This window comes from Apostichopus japonicus, chromosome 14 (assembly GCF_037975245.1).
Source record: "Apostichopus japonicus isolate 1M-3 chromosome 14, ASM3797524v1, whole genome shotgun sequence".
NCBI lineage: Eukaryota > Metazoa > Echinodermata > Holothuroidea > Aspidochirotida > Stichopodidae > Apostichopus > Apostichopus japonicus.
Genome location: NC_092574.1, coordinates 25,063,117 through 25,087,644, shown reverse-complemented (window position 1 = coordinate 25,087,644; position 24,528 = coordinate 25,063,117). Strand labels below are relative to the sequence as shown.

General features: G+C 37.0%; 1 protein-coding gene across 2 annotated transcripts in view; it reads left to right on the top strand.

The window, feature by feature from the left end:
* LOC139979999 (bridge-like lipid transfer protein family member 1) overlaps nt 1-24,528 on the top strand; it is a 92,110-nt gene that overhangs the window by 20,472 nt on the left and 47,110 nt on the right. For both annotated transcript variants that reach the window (XM_071991324.1, XM_071991325.1), the window contains exons 5-20: nt 1,215-1,395; nt 4,872-4,953; nt 5,503-5,693; nt 9,457-9,536; nt 12,731-12,851; nt 13,501-13,657; nt 16,667-16,837; nt 17,741-17,858; nt 18,102-18,251; nt 19,030-19,127; nt 19,746-19,903; nt 20,793-21,087; nt 22,103-22,273; nt 22,684-22,821; nt 23,513-23,689; nt 24,096-24,344. In XM_071991324.1, the coding sequence (XP_071847425.1) occupies nt 1,215-1,395; nt 4,872-4,953; nt 5,503-5,693; nt 9,457-9,536; nt 12,731-12,851; nt 13,501-13,657; nt 16,667-16,837; nt 17,741-17,858; nt 18,102-18,251; nt 19,030-19,127; nt 19,746-19,903; nt 20,793-21,087; nt 22,103-22,273; nt 22,684-22,821; nt 23,513-23,689; nt 24,096-24,344 (2,537 nt within the window). The remainder of the gene's footprint in view (nt 1-1,214; nt 1,396-4,871; nt 4,954-5,502; nt 5,694-9,456; nt 9,537-12,730; nt 12,852-13,500; nt 13,658-16,666; nt 16,838-17,740; nt 17,859-18,101; nt 18,252-19,029; nt 19,128-19,745; nt 19,904-20,792; nt 21,088-22,102; nt 22,274-22,683; nt 22,822-23,512; nt 23,690-24,095; nt 24,345-24,528) is intronic.

Here is a 24,528-nt window from a genome sequence, read left to right as displayed (position 1 = left end):
CTGTAGTGTATACTGCAACAATTCTTAACATGCAATGCATAGATCACTAATTGGATTCGGACGGGATGATATTTACTCCAAAAGGGTCATTAAATTATAACATCAAAATACATGAAGCAACTAACCTCAGTTTTTACTTGGAATTACCACTTTTTTTTACATGACAAATGTTTTTTCTTGTCTTTCTATTTGATTTCATTTCTACAAAATTTGCCTCAAATTGTTGTTTCCTTTATTGGATGCTAATTTATTGCAGTTTTGATGGTAACCACAACTGTTTGTGCATATTTCTGTACATCGTTGACATAATTAAGGCCTTCAGGAGCAAACTGATATGAGATGGATCAGTACAGTATTAATCTCCTTAGCAAGTGCTGTAGTATGTATCGTATTTGCTGTAAGAGGTGAATATCCTGTCATACGTGCCAGGTAAACTGCTGTTATACAGTGTTTCAGTTCCGCTTTCTTGAATAATCTCTGTCATTATGTCAAGACTGTAAATTGCAGGATGGCAATTAATATCCTGAAAGTTTGCCTTAATTCCACACCTTATATTAACTGATGCTGAACTATAATCTTCAGCAGTGATTACCAGATATATATACTATGGCAATTGTCTGTTTTTTATCAAAACTCTGAAATTGCTCTTTGTTGGTCATATATCATGATTAAAAAGTTCACCATTTTTTTTTTTTTTCAATTCCAATGGTCTGTGTCTTGTTAGGTTATTAATGTTGACTTGGAAAGGGGAGAGGAGAGGGGATGAGGAGAGGGTAGGAGAGAGAGGAGGAGGAGAGGGAGGAGAGGGTATGGACTTTGAAGGAGAAGGTAGGAGGAGAGGGTAGGAGGAGAGGGGAGGAAGATAGAGGGGAGGAGGAGAGGCGAGGAGGAGAGGCGAGGAGGAGAGGGTAGGGAGGAATATGAACTCTGTTAAGAAGTCAATATCCAGCACAGCAAAATCCTCTCAGGCATGAAACAAGTCACATGAAACAATGTGCCGTGTTATATTAATACCCTTGAGGCCTTCCCAAGCTCCCCCCTCCTGTTACTATTTTCTTCAGGTGAATAGACAGTACAGTACTTCAATGAATCAATCAGAAAACATGTATAGCACCAATATCAACAGTGCAGTTGTTTCAAATGTGCTATCTGCTAAGAATATTACAAGGTTCACCCATTGACAATGTTATTCGTCTCACTCATTTCGTTTTCAGATGCATCACAAAGTTCCACACGTTTGAATGTATTCCTCTTTGGGGTCGAGTTCCACTGCTACAACAGATCGGCACTTTACTCCGAGATGGAGAAGAAGTTTGGTCTTCCATCACAGATGATTCCAGAGACAAATGAGAAGAGGCAAGCACATCGAGCCAGCGAGGGAAACCTGTCAACGAGGTAAGTCGTATCCTAACTTCAAAGTCTGGGTGATGGAAGGAGGCTCAACCAAGGGGGCACAATGTTCAAAAGGGCAGTGGAAATATGAAACCTTGATTTGAGAGGGCAACAACAAATTTTCCCAAATCTTTCCGACAAAATGGATCCTCTCTGCATTCCATACGACATATTCCAGTATTTGAATGTTTCTCAAAAACTGGCTCTTGTTAAATACCGAATCGGCGCTTTTCAATTACCAAAATAACTTCTCTTTTTTGACAAACGGGGGCCCTGATTTTGATGTTTTCCACAGAACTCAGTGGGGGGAGGGGAGGGGCATGACACCTCCTGTGCCTCACTCCCATCCCCATTCCCAGCTTTGTTGATTGCTTGAAAGTCATATTTTGCATTGGGTTGTAGCTTCCATCATTCAGCCATGCATTAGTAATACATATTGGACACCACTCAGAGCTGCTATCCAGCAGATGCATGAGATTGCAACCATCTGCTACTTAATGTGTGAGTGACCGATGGTTTCATAATGAATCTTGCGCAGGAAATAGCTTGTACTTAAAATTGTGATCGATTGTAATTGCGTCATTGTTTCATACCTTGAAGTTTACGGCTGATTTCTTCCTTCCTGACGTGATGTTGCTGTAATTATATTCATTACAGGTTGTCAGGGCAGGCGGCGGCCTAATATATTCAAAGTTGTCACCAGTCAGTGCAAAATAAGACAGCTTTAAGTAGACAGTTTTCATTTCACAATATCTTACAAGTGCTGAGTAAATACATTGGGGTAACCAAAGTGTGGTCATTACAGAAATGGTTGAATTTAGACCTAGATTTAAAGTACAAGAATATGGCATTGTTTTGTCAATAGCTGCATTACAAATTTAGGAAATTTCTTAATGTTGTTCAGTGACTTCTAGTCAAAAATTGTCTTTGATAGGAATATATCAAAGCTTATTTTGCATGAAATTGCACTAGAAAGCCTGGCTTTGTTTTCCATCTCTTGGAAGCATTAAATCTTTAATGATGGATTACAGTACCTCTAGTGGCCCTTCACTATTGTATAGATTGTGTAGATTCTCCACGAGTTTGACATTTTTTTGCTCCTGGGTATTCTTGAAAGTGGAGATATTTATCCTTTGCTGCGTAGAAAGCAAAAAATGCAGAGGTGTCGGTAACCTTGACTGCTAGGGTTGTTGTCTATTAATATTTTAAATTGAAAAAAGAGAGATTTATGTTTGCTCATGGGAAAATTTTATTTGCAAGACTTGATGCAAATTCAATATTACGGTGAGATTTGTGAAGCATGATCATCTCATCCATTGTTTGTGATTGATATGGGGGGGGGGTGGAAGGGCCAGGGTGCAGGAAGATGGAAAGACAGACAATGTTATCAGCAACACCCAATATAACAAAAAAATTGTAAACACCAGATTCTAAGAACTGATAGTTACTGGTGTTTGTACTACAATCGGTCAATAATATAATTGGTAATATGAGGCATAGTTACTGTATGTGAAATTTGAGCTTACATAGCTTTCTCAGACGGTACAGATTTCAATCTTTAAAAGTGTATGTTTTACATATTCTGATTTATACCACTTCAGATACTGAAGGGGGAGGGGGGAGAGTGATATTTAGTTTTTGCTGATGTATCTATATTTAAATGCAAACTATGGGACAAGAAGGGAAGTTGGATGGGGAGGGGATGGATGGAGGGTCATGGGAAGCAGCTATGGGTAGTCCTTCTGGTTTGGAGAAAGTTCGAATCTGGTGGGTTGATCACAGTAGATTATTCAAAACTTCAAAATGGTGATAACTTAACTTACGAAACACATAACAATGTGTTTCGTAAGTAGCATTGTAAACTGCTGTTCTCTCATTATCTCATTATTATTATTGATGGTTTAATAAGTATAAAACATTGAATATTTTAATATGCTTACTATTTCCATGCTCTGAACTTTTTAGCTCATACTGTACCAGCATGCTGGAGTGAGCTATTGTTACAGTGCGGCGTCTATCACTCTATCATTCTATCACTCTATCACTCTATCTGTCAACAATTGGTAAAACTGCTCCCACTCGCACAGTGTTTGATAGAATTTCATGAAACTTGGACACAAGGACCATTGGGTATAGGGCCATCAGAAATGGTCCGAAATTTGGCGTCAAAGGTCACCTGTGGGCCGTAATGGGCCATTTTGTGGAAATACGCAAAATGTTTCTTCTCCTACAGATTCCATGGTACAAAGTTGAGGGTTTGTCACGATAGTACTTTGGAAGTTTTACCTTCAGGGTGTTCATGAATTTGAGATCAAAGATCAACTAGGGGTCTTTTGTGGCCCGGGCCGTGGCCCTATATTTTCAAATTGCTCCTGTTCGTACAGTCTATGGACAGTTATATAATGAAACTTGGTCACAACGTTCCTTGGGATGAGAGTTACGAGGGGTGTTCGGAAAATTGAGGTCAAATGTCATTTAGGGGGTCATCGGGGGTCATTCTTTGTAATATTTTCAAATATCTCAATCTCCTCAAGATTTTGATGGATCATATTCAAAGTTGAACTGATGATTGTTGGATTGTGTATGAATAAGGTGATGCCTAATAATTTTTGGGCAAAAGTTAATTAATTATATTTAATCCCCATTGTTTAAAAAAATCTGAGCCTTCACCTTTTGCCAAAGCTCCTTTAATTTGTCTCCCAGTCTCTGCAGTGTTTGTTTACATTTGAAGTTAAGCTCTGCAGAGGCTGTTAGTGGAATTAAAGCAGGACTGGGAGTTGTTATTAACTGTTGAACTGTAAGCATGAGAGCCCTATAGCCAATCAGCACTTGCCGATTCTTAGAAGTCTTTGAGCCTGAGGTATGTAGGCAGCCAGCCAAAATTTTGGCAAGGAGTGCTTCAGGTCTGCTCAGGTAGAGAGGAGAAAGTTTAATAGGGTACTGTAGGTCAGTGGTATTGTTTGAGAGAGTGGGTAAAATAGGATTTAAAGGGGGAAAATAGGAATTATAGCCAGTGGTGTGGCCAGGATTCTGCTAACGGAGGGGGGGGGGGGTTATCCCTCATGGGCCCAAAATTGGTGGAATCTGAAAAATGGCCTGAAATTTGGTGGGCCATAAAGTTTTGTGGGCCCTACATTTTTAAGCTCGAAAAGGTATGAGCTTCTGCACCATTGGTGCTCTAGTTTAGATAAAGTGAGGGGTTATACAGAGTACAGTATTAACTTTTCTCCTCTCCTACCTGTCTCCTTTCTACACTAACGCACTTTCCTAATCTACCAAGATGCCACTGGTATAATTTTTGCACTGCGCCCTCGGTGACCTTGGCTACAGGTCACCGCACACCATCTCTTCCTTCCAAATTTACCATTAAACATTTGTTTCTTAACTCCATTTTTGTCTGCTTTTACTGCCGTTTTCTTACACAAATCCTGTTGATTATGGGTATAATATCTTCTTTTTTTCTATTTCTTTTCTGACAGCCAAGTTACAACGAATGAAACGTCTGATCCAGCAAGCATCTGGAGGGATTTCTTTGGAGTTGTCAAGTTTGAAATTACAAGTGTACGCATGCTTGCATTTTACCAATTATTTTTAAACAACTGGTATTAAATTTGTATAGGGAAATGCTGTTGTTGCTCTTACCTTATCTTGAACATTTTACAGATTCTTTTTGTTACATTTCCAACAGTAAACATACACTCATGGTTGTCTAAACCTGTTTATATGTTTAAATTTTTCGCAGACAATTACACCACAATTATCTTTCACTTATATAGTAATTGTAATTAAATGCCAGGACTAATGCCTGTGATGTCACACACAAACATAAAAAGCTCTTCAAGGCCAATCATTGTTCTCAGAAAATGAGAAATTTCTGTCACCGGAGTCGCCAAATATCTCAGAAATTTGATGGTACTTTGTTTTATATTTCCCTCTCATAATTTTGGAATAAAGTATGAAGATATTAGTGAGAAGGTTAAAAATTTCAAACAAACAGAGAGATCCTAAAGTGTTTTTTCATATTGACTATATTATCATCTCTGCTTCTTCCAATCTTTGTTTCTTCTTTAATGATTCATGTCTTGCTTTCTGGTACTTTCCACCATGAAGGGTCGACTGGTGTTTGGCAATCCCCTCGTGCCTAACGTCTTAGTCGTCGGGGTTGAAGAGCTCCGTGGAACGTACACGACGACGTCACCCTCCTATGAGTGGGATCTTTATATGCATGACATCAACTGCTCCGTGGATGAACTACGAATTATGCTCGCTCCAAGTAAAGACTACATGGCAAAAGTCGACAAGTACGTAAACAATCTTTAAGTCTAGCTTGCCCTGATCTAATAATTAATTAATAATAAGTAATTAATTAATAATAATTTCATATTTTTATATAGCGCCTTTCCCAAAGGCCAACCGCTTTACAATATTACCCCGGTCAACGATAACCTGTCAAACATAGAGACAAATCCCTCCACATGGTAGCAGCTAAACAGCACCAAACTGACAGTTTATTTCACAGGTCCCCATTTATACACCAGGGCTGGAAAACCTTGCGAACCTGCCGAACCAGGTTCGCGGGAAATCCGCGATGCTCGCGGGAAATCCAGCCTGGCTGGAGAAAAAAAAAAAATCGGGGAAAAAAAAAACGAAAAAAAAAAACGGGAAGAACCTTAAAAAAAAAAACACGAAGGAGCAAAAAAGTACATCTGTAAAAACAATAAGGAAAATTTCAGAAGAAAAGTTTCAGAAACAAAAGAAAAATGACCAGAGAGCGTGCTCGCAATTTTAGTCACAATAGCCTATAACGAGTAATGATGTGTCCCCAACCCACTCACAAAGGGAAATGTCACACGGACACACACGGCCCAGCGCGGGAAGGTTGCTGTAATAAATCAGCCTCGCGGGAAATGTTTTGAACAATATTGCCATTCCACATTTGTTATACTTATATTGTATGTTAGTTAGTCAACGTTTTCTTTCGTATGAATTTGACTTCAATTCAGTGTTCCCTCTAAGGTGCAGGATTCCCTTCAACTGACTCAGTAATCCCGCAAAGAAAACATTTGTCTGCTGGAAATCCCCGCATCGTTTTCTTGCATTCGCGATAAGTTTATACTCAATGCACATCGTATTCACTTGACTGTAAAAAAACTCCGAAAATCAGTAGAGAAATTACCAATTGTGTACGAAAAGTAAGTTGGTACACCTTTCAAATTTTACGAAAGATCCAGCAAAACACTTTCGAAAAATTCACGCGAAACTGGCATATCGTGCTAAATGCAACTAACGTCATGTAAACAAGGCTCTAGTACACCCATTTATGAATAAACCGTTAGACCACATCTGGTGTTAAGCGGGGGGAAAAGAAAGTATTTTCTAGAATTTCAAAAAATACGGAAAAAATAATATCCTACCATAGTTAAGTCCATAGCAAATAGCCTAACCACCTCGTCTGTTATGGATCTCACGTAACTACAAAAACACAACTAATTGTATTTTGCGAACTTGACATTTTCTACAAGAACATGGAAATAATATTAAGCATTTAGTTAATCATGCCAAGTGGCCTAAAACATATTTTATTACAAGGTTTTACTTTCATAAAGATGGCCATAGCTAGTGGGGCCTCGATGTGCTGCGTGTATCATGGGGAATACTCCATGAAACGTTTCTTGGAAACGTGCCAAAAATGTTAACAAACGGGTGTAAGACAGGGCATGGGCGCGCAGTTGTTTGGTAAGGTACAGTACCTGGGAAAATTCGCAGCACATGTACAGTAAGTAGCCTACCGTAGTATATAAGTAGGGACCGTACTGCAGTTGTAAACTGATGTATGTATAGTGTGCGCGGGGCTTTGCCGAACGTTGTTTGTTTCATAATATCGGAAGTTCTGTAAGTTAACTTTTTAAAGATTGTAAGGCAGATTAAATCTTTTTTCATTTTATAACATAATATAGCTACTCTAACTTGTCATTTTCAAATTTTCATCAGCTTCGTGACAATTTAAATTCAAAAAGGTGTCAGTATTTTGCATCCTCAACTGCGAGTTTTTTATCGCCAGACACGCAAAAATACCAACATTTTCCGGGGTCTTTTCCCCCTCAACCCCACAAGGGGTTCCTCCCCTTGACCCTACCAGGCCCCTAGGGCGGGCCCCTGGACCCCACGCCTTTATGCTCGCACGCTACGCATGCTCGGCGTGTTCGCTACGCGAACACCGGCGGGAAATCGGAAGTGTGTTCGCGGGAAATTGAACAAGGTTTTCCAACACTGTTATACACCTTGGTGAAGAGAGGCAATGCAGATAAAGTACCTTGCCCAAGGATACAATGCAATGATCTGGCCGGGACTCGAACCTGCAAGCCTTAGATCACAAGTCCACTGCCTTAACCACTTGACCACAACGCTCTCTGATCTAATCAACTAAGCTATGAATAAACTTGAAATAGTTGATGATAAATCAATGCTCAAATCTCAAAAATCATTATATTTTAAGCAGTCTGTGTGTCTGCTATTTAACATTCTCCCCCCCCACCTACCCCCCTCCTATCCCTCGCCGAGTTAGTTTGATGCTACCTGTACTGTTAATCAGGCTTTTAAGACGTTTACAGCCCAACTTTTCCTTATTCTATCAATCACAACTGTTGATGTCTTGGTTAGAAGACATCCCATTGAATAATAACCAGTGTTCCTATTTTATTTAGAAATATTATTACATTATTTGTAATGATTTTTACCCCCAGAGCACAAGGAACAACCCCACCCCTCCCCACCCTCCTCCACCTCTCCCCACCTCTTCCCCACCCTTTCCCCTACCTCTTCACCTACCTCTTCCCCATCCCTCGCCCTTTTCTTGTTCCTCATCTTGTTCCTTGATATATTGCTCATCTCTTATCCTGCTCATTAGTTATACGCTAACTTTAATCCTGAAAGCTTTATAATAAATCAGTCACTATTTCCTGCAATGTAAAGCTGTTGTTTTTTCAACACAACATTTTGCGCTCAAATGTGAAGACCTCAGGGACTACGGTTAAGGTACTGCCTCTCCATTACAACATTTTGCAAGCAATAGAGTCTCATGTTCTATATACAACAAGGTCACAACTGCTTCCTCTTCCGAGCTGTTTTTTTCATAGAACTTACACATTCGATGTATCTGAATAAAACAAACAGTTGCACTCATATGTGGAAATTGCATATAAGATATTGCTTATTTTCTTTCCCTGCCTAGTTTATATGCAAGCTTAAATGTCATGTTTGGAATAAGTGGAAGTGTTTGTTTCCCGAAATGTTGCTCTCTGAACATTGCAGTCACATGTAGTGATAATATATACAAATTCCCTTTATAGCTCCATCACAAGACTTCCTGTCTAAGTAGTTTTACTTTTCATGAAGTCTAGTAAAGTTTTGTTGCACAGACTGGAAATAACCAGAAAGAAACAACAACCAAAAACACAAAAACAAAATAAAGAAACACACAAGTGACACGCCTATATTTACATCGCTCCTCCCCTACCGGTCTCCTCACAACCTCAGCACTCTAGTTTTACCTTGTTTAGAGTGAACTGGCAACTGGCAACAAAAAACAAAACAAACAAATGATACAAAGGTTATGTTCTTTGTCAGTCTCATTCTACACTGAGTTGTGACTTACACATGAAACTACAATATACCCCCCCCCCCCCCCCCCGGAGTTGCTCTTTAATAGAAGGTCTGACTAAAAGTACTGTGGCTTATACAACCTACTGCTGAATATAGTCCATCATTAATGATGATTAATTTAATCAGTCACTAGATTCAATGGAGAGAGCAAAGTTTTGAAATAAATGTATGGAAACTCCTTATATCAAAACTTGATCTAAAAAAAGGAAGAAAAAAAAAATTCAGCACAGTTTGTCTACAGGATAATACTGTAGTTATTTCTTGTGCATGACTGTGTTCAGTCTGTCATAGTAGATGATATAGATGGAGTGTAATCGAAGACCTGTACTGGTGAAAATCCACCTCACTTGTTTTTGTCATAATTTGATTTCCATTATTACCTTGAATTCTTCTTTTCAACAGGGCACCACGTTTCATGGGTGAAGGATTTGTTGTCTGTAAATCTAGTAAAGCAAAGATCCATTATTACTATGACGAAGCAGGTTAGTGAAAGCCCTCATTTTCCTTCATTTCTTTAGCTCTATATGGGACAGCGAATAGTTTCAAATTATTTTCACGTCACAAACTTTCACAATCTTTTTCATAAACTTTGCATGATATGATATATAACAGCATTTAGTTAGACAGAATGTTCTCAGTTTCTTCATTTGGCATGAGATCACAGTACCATTAAGAAATAAAAATATCATGGCCATGTTGGGTTATTAATGGGAAATTTCTTTGTCTTCTTAGATAAACTATACAGTTATTTGTTTGTACACTGACTGAATTAACACACACACAACATGTTAATACACAGTGGATAGACTGAATCTATACTGCAGTGTATGGCAACATTGCTATCATAGCTATGTGGATGATGGCCTACATGCTTTATTCTGTTTCCTGTGAATTGTTTTTTGTACTTGTTTTCATTCAAGTCACCTGATTAGATTTGTTGTTTTGACTTCACATCCAGATGTTTGTGTATATGCAGATGATGGCCTACATGCTTTATTCCCTTTCCCGTGAATTGTTTTTTTGTACTTGTTTTCATTCAAGTCACCTCATTGGAAATGTTGTTTTGATTTCACATCCAGTTGTTTGTGTATAGACTAGCCATGATGATTTCATAGAAGGTTACTGCACTGGTACAAGTGGGTTTTATTATAGCCATGGCTCACCTTCAGCTTTAGTTTGTTTCTCTTCTCAGTAATTATGCTAATTATGCTAATTTAAGTACAAGAGCATGAATATTCAAAGCCAAGTCGAATCATACTTGCTGTGAGGTTTTAAGCTCTTGTCAGACTTCTGAACCTTACACTAGCATCTCTACTAAATTAAAATAACTAAAATGTCCCAGGTACTAGTATGAGTCCCTGAGAGTGAGTACCTGTGGGTGACTATGCTATATAGATTACTAACACCATATACAGAATTACAACAAGGCTATGGTGTCTATGCCATATGGTCTCTACATGTAGAGAAACCATTAAATACTGTAAGTATAATAGAATGGACTGGCAGAAAGTTTAATCCATTGACTAAAAAAATGTGTCCCATCAACTATCATTAACTTGCCACTGTACACTATGTATCAGTAATGTACTGTATGTGTCACACATTTATGACCCTAGCACTGTGATGGATAACTATGTATCCATGGATCTCAGTGACAAGTCAAAGTTGTCATCGAATTTCCTCTTAGAGAATGAATAATGTGCACTTCAATTCAAGCTATTATATCTTTGATAAAAATAGCCAGTTTAGGTTAGGTCATTATTTTATAATCAATTCCAGAATAAGCATTTCCCATTCTGCTTTCAGTTGAAAACTTGAAAGCAAGAACTGTATGCTCAAGGAACATTTCCATTAATGCATTGCTCGTTGATTAAACAAATGAGGTCCTTTTGTAATCACATTACAAGAAAGTGCATATATGATTTCTAATTCAAGTCTTGTTAAAGGCACTCATGGTATATATACATACTGTATATGCAGTATGACCGTTTGTAAGTGAAAGTTTGCCTTCAGCAAAATTAAAAAAGAAAAGAAAAGATAAAGGAAAAGAAGGACAAACCTAGAGATAAAATCATTTCAAATTATGGAAGAAACATGAAACTCATAAAGAAATATAAGATATAAGATATTGACTGTTCTGTGTCTTTAATAAATCTTAAAGCAAAGTCAGGCTTCTGTGACTTCCTCGTGGAGGATGGTATGTGCATCTTCTGTTATTAGAGGAGTAGAAACTCCAATGAGCATTGCTACAGTATCTTATATGTTAGAAATCCTTGAACCACCCCCCTCCCCCCAACCCCTTTGTCTGATGAGAGGGGCAATCAAGGAATTCAGATCTGGGAGCCAGGGTCAGTTAGAGGGCCCTGGAAAATATGGCTAGAAGAATATTGTAATATTATTTTCATAATAAACTGAAGGTGCAGTGAAGACTTTAGTGACTTCAGGGTTGTATCTTTCAGGTATATCAGATCCTGTTCTTGTCAAAAGTCCTTTACTCTTTTCATGGTTAATAATATCCTTGTTGCTTTTTTGTTGTTCATTTACTGATATAAATATCTAATATTAATAGGTAAGTAATGATTGTGTAAACAGTATGCGTAAAACGCAACTACAATACTAGCGTATTATTCATAGTCTGAAAGTGATGTTTCTTTACTTTATACCTATGTATGTATGTACAGTATGTACAGTGTTATACATCTAATTGATTTCTGCTCACAAGTTGCTACTTCGTTATGCCTCTAAAACTCACCATATTATAATCTCTATTACATTACAGTGTCCTTCATGGATGCTGAGGGTTTCCTTTATACAACAAAACTATATAAACCATTTAAGACAAACTAATTGGCAAAAGCACCTGTCTTCAGCGGTGCTTCTAAGGTCGACGGCTGTGTTTCATTAATAATAACACAACATTTATCATATGCCACTTTTCACCTTGTCCTGTATTTGCTGCACAGAGTACGATAATGATATGCACAGTGTAAAATCTTAAGGATTTTAATCGGTCGTCTCTCGGAAAACCAGGCTTTACGTTTTGGTTGTCGTATGAACAGCAAATTTGTGTAGGTTTGGTGATTAGAACACCATATGTACACTGTAGGAGAGATGTGTAGGTTTGGTGAATAGAACACCAATGTACACTGTAGGAGAGATGTGTAGGTTTGGTGAATAGAACACCAATTATATGTACACTGTAGGAGAGATGTGTAGGTTTGGTGAATAGACCATCATTTGCAGTGTCACCAATTATTATTTTACCTGTTTTGGAGGTATTTAGTTATAAATGCCATCTGAATTTGATGTGAACAAGTAGTCGTCCCTTGGACAACTTTCAAAGCTGATTTGGTGTCCGAACAAACAAAATGTAACTAAATATTAATTGTCATTCGTATTGCCTTCAAACATGGCACGGACAAATAATTGTCTATATGATCAAGTTGTTGACTAACAACACAAAATCATTTGACCAGTGCTCTGAACAAATTGCTTAATTTAATACTCGCCGATGTCTAGCCTTAATTAATTGCGGCCCAGTCACAAGCTCGTGAAGACATTTTTTGCCAGCTTTTTTCTCGCTGAAGTTTGAAGGCAATAATTGAAGTCCTTTGATAACCATGGTAATACCAAAAATCTCCTTTTATTCTTTATTATTCTTTTTGTTTTTCTGTAGGACTGCAACCAACCGTTGAAAAGAGCGAGGGCCTTGATGTACCACCACCTTGTTGGGCCATGGATATCACATGTGATAAAAGTAACCAGTTCACCTATGGGCCTTGGGCTGACAGACAGAGGTATTATGACTGATTAGTGTCTTTATAAAAGAAATTCAGAAAAATTCTGAAAATGGGCTTTGTAAAAGCATTTACAAAATTCTTTCCCCCAAATTTCATCTATGAATCTATGAGGAATGATTACCTTTGGCATGGGTGTTGAGCGGTCTCTTGTCAATTTCGTAGACACCTACAGTAGTATTTCATATATATTGTCAGTATTCAAAACAGGTACTTTCCAATCATTTTGCAATATAGGGATTAATTAGAATAGATCGCAAAATATGACAGTGTAACAGAAAATGAAAATATTATAAGTAGGGAAATGAAAGTAGTTTCCTTTCCTCCTCACATTCCACTGAATAAAAATCATTAACTCAAGCAACTAAAGTTTGTCATGTTTTGTCTTGGAAGAGAAACCATTTGCAATACTTTGTGTAACTTGTGGAAGGTCATTGGTAAATGGTTACCAGGTAACTGTAGACTCAGTAGAGAGCGAGAGTACATAAGTTGTGAGGGGACAAATAAGTTGGCTGCTCATCAATTTCAAAACTTGGAAAAATGTTTTGAAATTTTCTCAGAATTGATCATGCATATCTTGTATCTCTCGTCAATCACTTTTCCACAGATGATTTGATTTGATTTATTTCTTTCATTTGATGAAATATAGGGGCTGGATACAAAAGTTCTTCTACCCTCAAGACTACAAGACGATGGTTCCCACCGAGGAGATACAGCCGGGTCAAAGGAGACAGTTTGCCAATTTTGATTTGCGCTTGAATATTGTCAGCGAGGCTAGTCTCGAGGTGCTATTTATTAAAAATGAGGTAAGCCCAATAATGTCCTATTCTTTCTATTTTGAATTTGTAATTATTGAAATTACCTTTTCAATTTTATCACTTTTAATCTGTTTGCCGTATTCTGCTGAACAACAAGCAATTTTAATTTTGTATTTGTTTACTTGACTTCTATTACTAAACAACTATCTTCTAACAAAATATTTTGCAACTGAAATACAATTTTTATATTTGTCGGCGACTTAAAGCAGTGCTTTGAATTTTATTGGGATGAATTTGTTGATGTTGACTAAATATTAAACTCCCTTAACAATTTAATTCATTTCAAATCATGTAGTTAAAAGCTAAGAGATTGTAGTTTTTCTCTGTTTGCTTGTTACCTGAGATAAAAACTTGAGATAAAATGGCTGACAGAGCTGATATTGAGAATCTTATAATATTCATAAAATCCACTAGCCTGATATTAACATCATTATCTTGGTAGAAAGTCTTTCACAGTTCCTTGGTTAGATCAATTTCAATTTCTTTTTTTTTTGAGAAATTCTCAGTAGGTGGGATACAATTGTCCGCCAGTTCCCGAAGGCTGCTTGATAAAAGATGAATAAAAATGTAATATGTGTTTGACTTTGCAGAAATTGACTAGAAATATACCCTTGAAATGTGATGGAATAATAATGATGCTGGTTTTCCTTTGGGAGGGGGGGGGGGCCAACGTTTGTGTGTCTGTACAATTTAACTGTCTCTGAATCTTGTGTGTAGGTTTATGAAGCCTGAAATAGTTTGTTAAAATATATGTCTAAGATATGCTTTTCAAATTTATGAATTTTTTAAGTCTTTGACTAATATTGATAAACTCCATCTGTCACATTCTTTTCAGTTGAACATATATGTATCTATTACTGTAGTATAAATACTGGTAGCTATTTATGTATTGCAAACCATATGTACAAGTAACAGACCAGTGTAGTATATATCTATTTCAAACAGACAAGTCAGTTGATGCTGTTACAGTGGTAGCTTGGTTTAAGGTTACAATCCATTACACCAAGATTAAAAAAAAAATCAAAGATAAAAACTTGAACAGGGTCAAAGTCTCACAAGAATATATATCTGGAGCAGTTCAGCATTTTTTCCAGTAATTTAAACAGAAATGGATTAGATTTCCTGAGCCATGTTGAAATTTGAGAATTTAACATTTATAAATGAGGCAGAGGTGGTCTTATTATATCATATTTAGACTTGATCAAGTCTTCAGTCTTGTTTGTGGAGGGACAATAAATCTGTGATACCTCCCATATATAGGATGAGCTCTTTCGGGAGGTTGATCCTGACAGTATGATGGTGGGGTTTGTGGCTCCTTGCTATCGTGACAAAGAATGTCTGTATTAAAATCTTGTCTGTATTAATACCTTGTGTGTATTAATACCTTGTGTGTATTAATACCTTGTCTGTGTTAATACCTTGTCTGTAATACATTGCCTGTATTAATAACTTGTGTATTAATACCTTGTGTGTATCAATACCTTGTCTGTAATACATTGCCTGTATTAATACCTTGTCTGTATTAAAACCTTGTCAGTATTAATACCTTATGTGTATTAATACCTTGTCTGTATTAATACCTTGTCTGTATTAATACCTTGTGTGTATTAATACCTTGTGTGTATTAATACCTTGTCAGTATTAATACCTTGTGTGTATTAATACCTTGTCTGTGTTAATACCTTGTGTGTATTAATACCTTGTCTGTGTTAATACCTTGTGTGTATTAATACCTTGTCTGTATCAATACCTTGTCTGTATTAATACCTTGTCTGTATTAATACCTTGTGTGTATTAATACCTTGTCTGTATTAATACATTGTCTATATTAATACCTTGTGTGTATTAATACCTTGTCTGTGTTAATACCTTGTGTGTATTAATACCTTGTCTGTATTAATACCATGTCAGTATTAATACCTTGTCTGTATTAATACCTTGTCAGTATTAATACCTTGTGTGTATTAATACCTTGTCAGTATTAATACCTTGTGTGTATTAATACCTTGTCTATATTAATACCTTGTGTGTATTAATACCTTGTCTGTATTAATACCTTGTCTGTGTTAATACCTTGTGTGTATTAATACCTTGTGTGTATTAATACCTTGTGTGTTAATACCTTGTGTGTATTAATACCTTGTCTGTATTAATACATTGTCTATATTAATACCTTGTGTGTATTAATACCTTGTGTGTCAATACCTTGTGTGTATTAATACCTTGTTTGTATTAATACCTTGTGTGTATTAATACCTTGTCTGTATTAATACATTGTCTATATTAATACCTTGTGTGTATTAATACCTTGTGTGTCAATACCTTGTGTGTATTAATACCTTGTTTGTATTAATACCTTGTGTGTTAATACCTTGTGTGTATTAATACCTTGTCTGTATTAATACATTGTCTATATTAATACCTTGTGTGTATTAATACCTTGTCTGTATTAATACCTTGTCTGTATTAATACCTTGTGTGTATTAATACCTTGTGTGTATTAATACCTTGTCTGTATTAATACCTTGTCTGTATTAATACATTGTCTATATTAATACCTTGTGTGTGTTAATACCTTGTTTGTATTAATACCTTGTGTATATTAATACCTTGTGTGTTAATACCTTGTGTGTATTAATACCTTGTCTGTATTAATACCTTGTCTGTATTAATACATTGTCTATATTAATACCTTGTGTGTATTAATACCTTGTGTGTATTAATACCTTGTGTGTATTAATACCTTGTCTGTATTAATACCTTGTCTGTATTAATACATTGTCTATATTAATACCTTGTCAGTAATACATTTTCTGCAATATCTTGTCTTAAGTATAACTTTGCTCTTGTATTTTACCAAATCCTGTGATTTTATTAATTTGTTCATTACAGGACCTTAATTTTACCCTCATACGTTATTTTCATACAAATCGACCATTTGACTGCAGAGAATTATCACCTCATATCATTAACCTATCTTTTTTAAATTCATTGCAGGAGGCTCATAATTTTTACATGGAAATGGGGAAAGGTTCCTATGTTGAGACCAGAATCCCATTCATTGTTGAACCTAATGGTTATGTAAATAAGGTCACAGGTCAGCTACTATTCCTCAACAGTAACACAAACCTTGCCTTCACACCTTTCATCAAGAGTGAAACCCTCCAGGTAATGCTGAAGTTCTTTCCTGGATATTTTTTTATAGAAAATATTTTTCCATATATTCAAAGAGAGATAGAACTGTTAAACAAACTGTTGGCTATTGATCAGAGGAATGTAAAATAGAGAGAGAGAGAGAGAGGTGGAGAGAGAGCAAAATCTGGATAGGTAGTTATAAAATTGTTAGAGTTCCTGACATTTCTTCAACTGTGTTTCAACTTTTATATATTCATTTGATATCACCAGCATTTGGTTATGCTTTCGAGCGTATTGTTGTAACAAAATCAAACAAAAATTAACAAAAAAATCATTTTCACTCAATACCAATGGATGCATTTGCAACTAAGCTTAATTTCCTATTAAATTCTTGAAAACCAAAATGATATAGTTGTAACAGATCTATGCAAGCAAAGCATAGTTGACAATTAAGATATATTTTTATATGATTCAATTTGTGGTAAACACTTATGCAAAACTACTGTTTTTTGAAAATAATTTTTATGTTTTCATTACTCTATCATAAATAGTAGGACTACTACCTGTGATGTCAGACTCTGACATAAGAACTCTTCAAGGTCAATTCAGTGTTCTCAGAAATGAGAATTCCTGTCCAAAAATTTGAATCTTTATTTGTCATAGTTCCCTGTCATAGCTTTAAAGTAATATTGAGTGTCTTGTTGAGAAGGTTTAAACTTTTAAATATATGACAAAATCCTAAAAACAAAAAAATGAATACATAAATTGAAAGATATTGATCAAATTCAAATAATGAAGATATCTAGATGGCATTTTCATGTAGATGTGTAAGTCATTTTTCTGGTTCACATTAGTGTCTCATTTCTGCAGCTCATTAATGTTTTGATTGTCTGTGTGACAGTGCACTCATTTTATTTTCTTATATTTTTTTCCCAGTTTGACGTCAGTATTCATTATCCACTTATGTGGAACCATCACCAAAACTGGGATTTGAGTCTTAATTTCAACAAAGCCAACTGGTCGTTCATTTATGACCACAAAGAGTTCCTTGCAGGTAAGCTGTTCAATAAAATTGTATGGAAGAATGTGCTAGGAACGTGCCCACGAATTGAAATGTTGTAGTTGTTTTTTTCATGATGCAGTGAGTGATTTTGTAGATAAAACGTAAGCACAAGATTCCTTTCTTTATATACAAAAATGCTGCATAGTCATAAACTGTTTAACAAACCTGCAACTGGTAAAACCTGTTTACAATAACGATATTATCATCATTTGTTTCACTTTCGTCTGGTTTTAGATATCATCTCTGACTGGTCCTCGAAGGAGGACTCTGACCTCTTGACCTTTGTCCCCTTCACGGTCAACTTGAATATCTGTCTGAAGGAGTTTGAAATTATTTTACCCAATAATCAGTACAACTGGATTGATACAAGTGGACAAGAAAACGGTAAGATTGATACTTGTAAACTTTGTCGAAAAGTTGTTGAAATAAATGTGTGAAATCAATGTGTCTTATGAATTGTAATATATTAATTCTGTCTAAATTATCTGAGAATCATCGAATGCAAATGGCTGCTGTTGTTAGTTGTTTGTTTAGGAATGTGGGATAACCTGAATTGCTTATAACTTACACTTCGCGTCAGGATGGCTATCCGATTACAAAACCCACCTGATTTGAGCCAGCCAGGGCTTCAACCCCTCACCTACCAGATGCTAGGTTTTATTGCATCAAATAACACACGCCTTTGTTTGTTTGAAAGTGAAATGATGCACATGGTATGTAAGGTAAGGTACTATGACTTCTGACTGGTACATCAAGCCAAGGACTATTTATTAGGGATTGTTATCATTGTTAGCCTGGCATGCCCATCGGCTTGATCAAACGATCCCTATTCCGGAGGTTACTATGTAGGTGGTTTCAAATCTCGTTTTATCAAACACTTTTGATGCTCTCTCAAAATTTCTTGACAATGTCTCGTTCAGTTTTCTGTTGATGATGTGCTTTTGCCAAATAACATTTACAAAACTGATGGCAGCACATTTCTTTTTTTCCAGAGCCAAATGAAAACAATAGGATGTTCTTTAATTAATTCCTTTTGGATGACAGCAAGTTCAGGTCTGGTCAAAATTCTGAATAAGTGAAATCATTTTGTAGATAAAACCTCTGTAGTTATGTTCTTAATATCATGTTATGTTTATGCTAAAAATATTTTTGTCTTTCATAGTGTGCATCGGATTGATTGGGGACACCTTGGAAATGTCTGTCGTCCTTCCGTTTTCAGAATTCCGTCCGGACATTGTCCCGATCAGAGTGCTACTGAGGGTAAGACGTGCACTCATCATTGTTATCCCTTAATTATTCATCGGGTTCAGGGAGCATTCATCAGCAATAATCAGCAGCTTCGATCACAAATATCTATAATAGACGCTCTTGTTTGTGTCAAAGGATAAATATGAAAGAAATGATGTACTTTTGGTCATGAAAGTGAACATAACTTATCAGGGATGTGCTCACACTGGGCGGCACTGGGCGGCTGCGCCCAGCAGTTCTGAATGCCGCCCAGCACAAACAGTATTTTAAACATTTCCGCCCGGCACTTGTTTGATGATGATTTAACAAATTTTACCATTTAACCAAATTCTGGGAGAATACATGGCACAGAATAGGAAAAATAGCACCACCTAAGCATACTTCATGTGCAAAATTTGTCCAGTGGGGAGGGGGTACCCCACCCCATGGGATCCCTCTCCCAGGGTGTGGATCACACTACCGCAAAATCTGCCCTGCACTCAAATATTCCTGAGCACATACCTGCTTATATATACCTTTAAACATAACTTTGTGAAGCATGTTAGACTTTAAATTCTGTTTTTACTGCTCAAAATGCATCTTTAATTGTCATTTTATGCCATCGGTCTTACTCTCTCCCTTTTACTCCAGGCTGATTCAGCTGCTGCGATGCTCTACCTGCCAGAGAGTTATGTCAGCAGGCCCTGCCTGGCGGCCCTGGATAAGTCCGCTAAAGGGAGTAGCTCCTGGGAGGCCGACCGAAATGCTATGAAGATCCCAAATAACATGTGGAAAGACTACACCAGTAGGTAAGTATTCAAATTTAGATCAAATTTTGGAATAATTTTGTGACTAACCTGAAAGTTCTGGTAAGTTACTAGAGATAGTCTCAGTAGTTAGCAGCTACAGTAGATATCGTCTCATCATCCAGTCTGAAAAATCGTGGAATTATGTGGCTGTGTAAAAGTAAGTTGACCTGACGTTTAGATCCTAGCAGGATCTTCTTCAAAGGCTAAATGACAAGTAACAGTAACAGAAGGGACAAGAACACGCACAGAATACAGACAGGTTAATGAGCATGGTGAACACAAAGAGATAGATGTAAGGGGATTATGTGGCTGTAACGCTTCCAAGAATAACCGTTGCGAGTGATCATGAAGTAGTACAAGGGCATGGATGTGGAGTAACTGAAATATGAGATGAGTGACAGGGCAACGGGACAGGAATGGGAGGTGGGTGAAAATGGAGCTGCAGGAGAGACTTTCCATTTTAATGCAAATAATATGTATATTAGTATTTACTATGCTGTGTACACTGGTATGTATGCCTTTTCTATTGGTATTGCTATGTAAAATGCTATGTGTGCTGGCATGTGTAATGCTGTGTAAGTTGGGTATGTGCAAAGGTACTGTATGTTTGCTATGTTAAATACTGTGTATAGGTATTTGAAAGATGAGTTGTTGAATTCTCCTTTTGTGTTTAATCCTGCCAGAGAGTTTTAAGGCTTTTAATGCCATAAAAGTGCTACTTTTAGCGAACGTTCTTATAAAGGTTGATTTAATTTGTTGGTGAGAAGTTCTGTTCATAAAATGATATTCAGTGTACATACCTATTCACTGATCATTTCATCTGAAAGGTTTATAAATTTTTGGCATATTGTTTAAGAATTGCCATTTTTTATGCTTTTGTTATTCTCAGGCCTGGTTGGGTTGAAGCTGCCTGTGCTCCAGTCGTAGCTGTTACGGTCTTGTACAATTACCATCCAGTACCTCTGGACCACGAGGTCCCAGTCATACTCCGAAGGAAGGGCAAGAAAGGACCGCTGTACTCTACCCTCCCACCAGAACAACCTCACGGTGGCTTCAGAAAGAGTGACATCATCACAGAACCTGCGGCTGAGTTGACCTCTGACCTCTTACACCTAGAGGTTGATATCGGGCCACTCAGCGTCATGGCCTATGGCTCCATAGTCAACGTCATTCTTGCCATAAAAGTAGGACAAATTTCTTATTTGACTCTTTTCAATTTTTTTTTTGGTCTCATTCCTTTAATGAATGTGATTAATTATTACAGGAATGAGAATCAAACGTATCGTTCAAATTTCAAATAGCTTTCGCAATAATCGATTTAATATCCTTCTTCAAAAGTGAAGCAACAGACATTTTGACACGGAAGCACAGCTTTTTAGAAATGGGATTGTGAGTTATTTGTCGATTCACATGGAAATGATGTAATTTAATAAATATTGTAGTTTGTGGATTTCTATAATGAAATGCATAAATAGACTGTCAGTTGTTACGAGTGACTAGCATCTGTCCAACACCAATTTTTCTTTGGGGAGGGGGGGGGGGAATTGTTATTATGTTAGAAACAATAAAGTGCTTCTGCATAGGGTATTTTAATTATTTAAACCAAGCTTTGTATTTAAAACTGAGAATTTATTGTATTGTTTGAAATATTTGTTGTATCCAAGGATGATGCAGCCAGGACAGCTTCAATTGATTACTGAGTCAATTTGTTTATCAATTTCCTGGTTATTTTAGGTTAGTGGTAAACTTCCAAGAAATCTCCCCTACTTGATGGACTTTAAGTACCGATTGTGGTAATCATCGAGTACTGCCCAGAAAGTTCTCATATCTGATTGGTGCATTTCGATAAGACTGACTGACTGACTGATGGTTGATGCTCATTTGCGATCGACCAACATTGCTAGCTACCTGTTACCTCACATTCATCGCAATTTTGTCCTTCTGTGTCTAGAACGTTGCATATTGGTTGTTTGTATTTATGTCTGCTATTTTATATTTATTGATTTGATTTATCATCAAATTTATGTTAGGTCAAAAAGAAGAAAGACAAGAACCACAGTCTGATAAGTATTTTGTGAAAATAAACTATTACCTTTCAAGCAACTGATTTGACAAGGAAGCAACCAATCAGCATTTTACTTTCATCCTGGAAGTTATTGTTTGTAGTTAATTCCTCATACTCTCTTTATGTATCTATAGGAGAACTACCTGGGGGAATTTCAGAGTATCACTACTTTCGATGGTCCAGAGTACCAAGAAATACCAGCAAAATTCAAGGAGGAGGAGAAGAGGTTGAACCCCTTAGGATTAAGACATCTCGATGTCACAGTCTCGCTGAATATCGATGGAATCAAAGGCCATTTACCAGTGGTCAGTGCTCCTTAAATCTTTTACCGCGATAAAGGCAAATTCAGACTGATCCAACCATCTTCAAGATTTATGCCAGAAGGCACATACAACTTTTGAAACTGTGTAACAAGAATGTATTCTGTAGTTATATAAGAAATATTGGAATTCTTGTCAAAGATATAAAGAAGTTAAAGAAAACTTCTGCCCTCAAATTCTGGAATGAGATATGACCATGGTGTCACAAGTTTGTTAGCTCAGTCTCAACATTGTCAGATGAATTTTTACTGCTTGGAAGCATTTGTATGATTTCCGGTTTCTTTTGCTTATACTGTTGTCATTTGCCTTTATTTTGCTTTGCCCGCACCCTCCCCCTCCCCCTCCCCACCCCACCACCCTAAAATATGTTTCGTCTTCATTTTTGCTTTCATCAGCATTGTAGCAAAGCGGATGAAAACTGTCCTGTGATACTAATGGAACAGCTCTGTTTGGAGCTACAGAAGACATATGAACAGACCAGAATACAGTTGTTGTTATCACCTATTCTAGTCACAGTCACAGACAAAAACCAGGTACAGAAATAGTCCTCACTTGAAGGTGATGATGCAACTTAATATGGGAACCATAAAAAACTTAATTCCAGACACTGTTTCCTTGGTATGAGCCAGAGTATCATTTGATAATGTTATTGTTGTTCTCCTGTGTAACTTTTGATTTTAAAGGAAACTTTGATTTGTTATATATACCTAGCTCCTCGCTTATATGTCTCCAAACAACGTTAGCACTCTCGATCTACCGTGCCTAAAATGAATTGGTAACCTTTTAACATTGTGCACCTTCTATCCCCCAACCTCTCCAGTCTATGCCCTTCCTTGTCATTTTTTGGATTTTTTTTTTTTTTTCAGGTTTGGGGTAAGGTCAGGGATGCCAAAATTCCGGCACTAGCTGGCGTTTTCCAGATTTTGAAATTGGGTTCCGGCTCCACACGATCTTTCCAACCCAGTTGAAACAAACATGAGCTATTCCTATCTATTATCCTAACACACTGTAGCATACGCAAATTGGAGCCTAAAACGCAATTTTTCCCCTGGATTTCATAAAGTTCCCAACATTAGCTTAGATAGTCTTTGGGACATCCAAGTCCCCACAAACTTTCAGGCCCTAGGGGCAAACCCTGCTGGCATCCCTGGTTAAGTTAAATCAATCTGAGTTATTCAGGATGGGATCATTCTATCCATATCCATTACTGATCTTTCGTTGCAGAGAGAGGCACCAGGAAAACACCTCCATCAAGGGTACCTTGGACTGTCAGGAGTCCAACTACGGTGTCACGCGATGTTTTCTGGCAACGGTTTGCCACCAGAGACAATCACTGTTGAATATGCATGGCTGGTTGACCTACAGCTTGGATCCCTCTGTGGCAAGCTCTCACCTTCACAAGTATGGCTTTTGTTTTTCACTTATTTTGAATACTTTTGAGGAAAGTTTATTAAATTTAGCTTGTACTCTATTCCAATAAATCTTGCAAAGGCTTCAAAATGTGACCATACAGTTTTTACAGTCCTCACTTTTAGTACCCAATCAGTCTCCAATATCCATTGCATATTTCTCAGGCTTTGGTTGGAACACTTTTGTAATTTAGTCTGCCAAGAAATGGGTGAGAAAATATTTCCAATCAGCCTTTACCCTTTCCCTTACTCAACCAATCACCACCTCCATTGTCAGTTTATCAACCAAAGTGATTACTTAAAAGCTAAGTTAAATCAATTCAAAGAGAAAACTTTGATTAATTTTGAGGATAAAATTTATATAACTGTTCTCTTTATTTTTGGTTTTCAATTTGTAGGCATTATGTTTAGTAGAGGCCATACAGCTGTTTCTTCACTTGGCCATGGATGACATGGATGACCTGAAACCAATTGAACCAATCAAATTCTGCGTGCACATGATCCCTCAGAAGATATGCACAATGAAGGAAGCTCATTACGGAACTCCTTGCCCCGAGGAGGGCGATTTGAAGTATCGAATGACGAGATTACATCTCAGTGGAGTTCAACTTCAGATAGTCGAGACTGATTGTGCTCTAGATTTGAAAGTGAGTCCCCACCCCATCCTCACCTCCACTCCATGTAATCCCCACCCCTCCTAAGAAAAATAGATTTCTCTCTATTTAAAGTGCATTGCTAAACATACCAGGGTTGAATGACTGATGTAAATTGGCTCGTCCAAGTACTAGTTATATATTTACAATCTTCATGTCATAAAATATGTTAACTTAA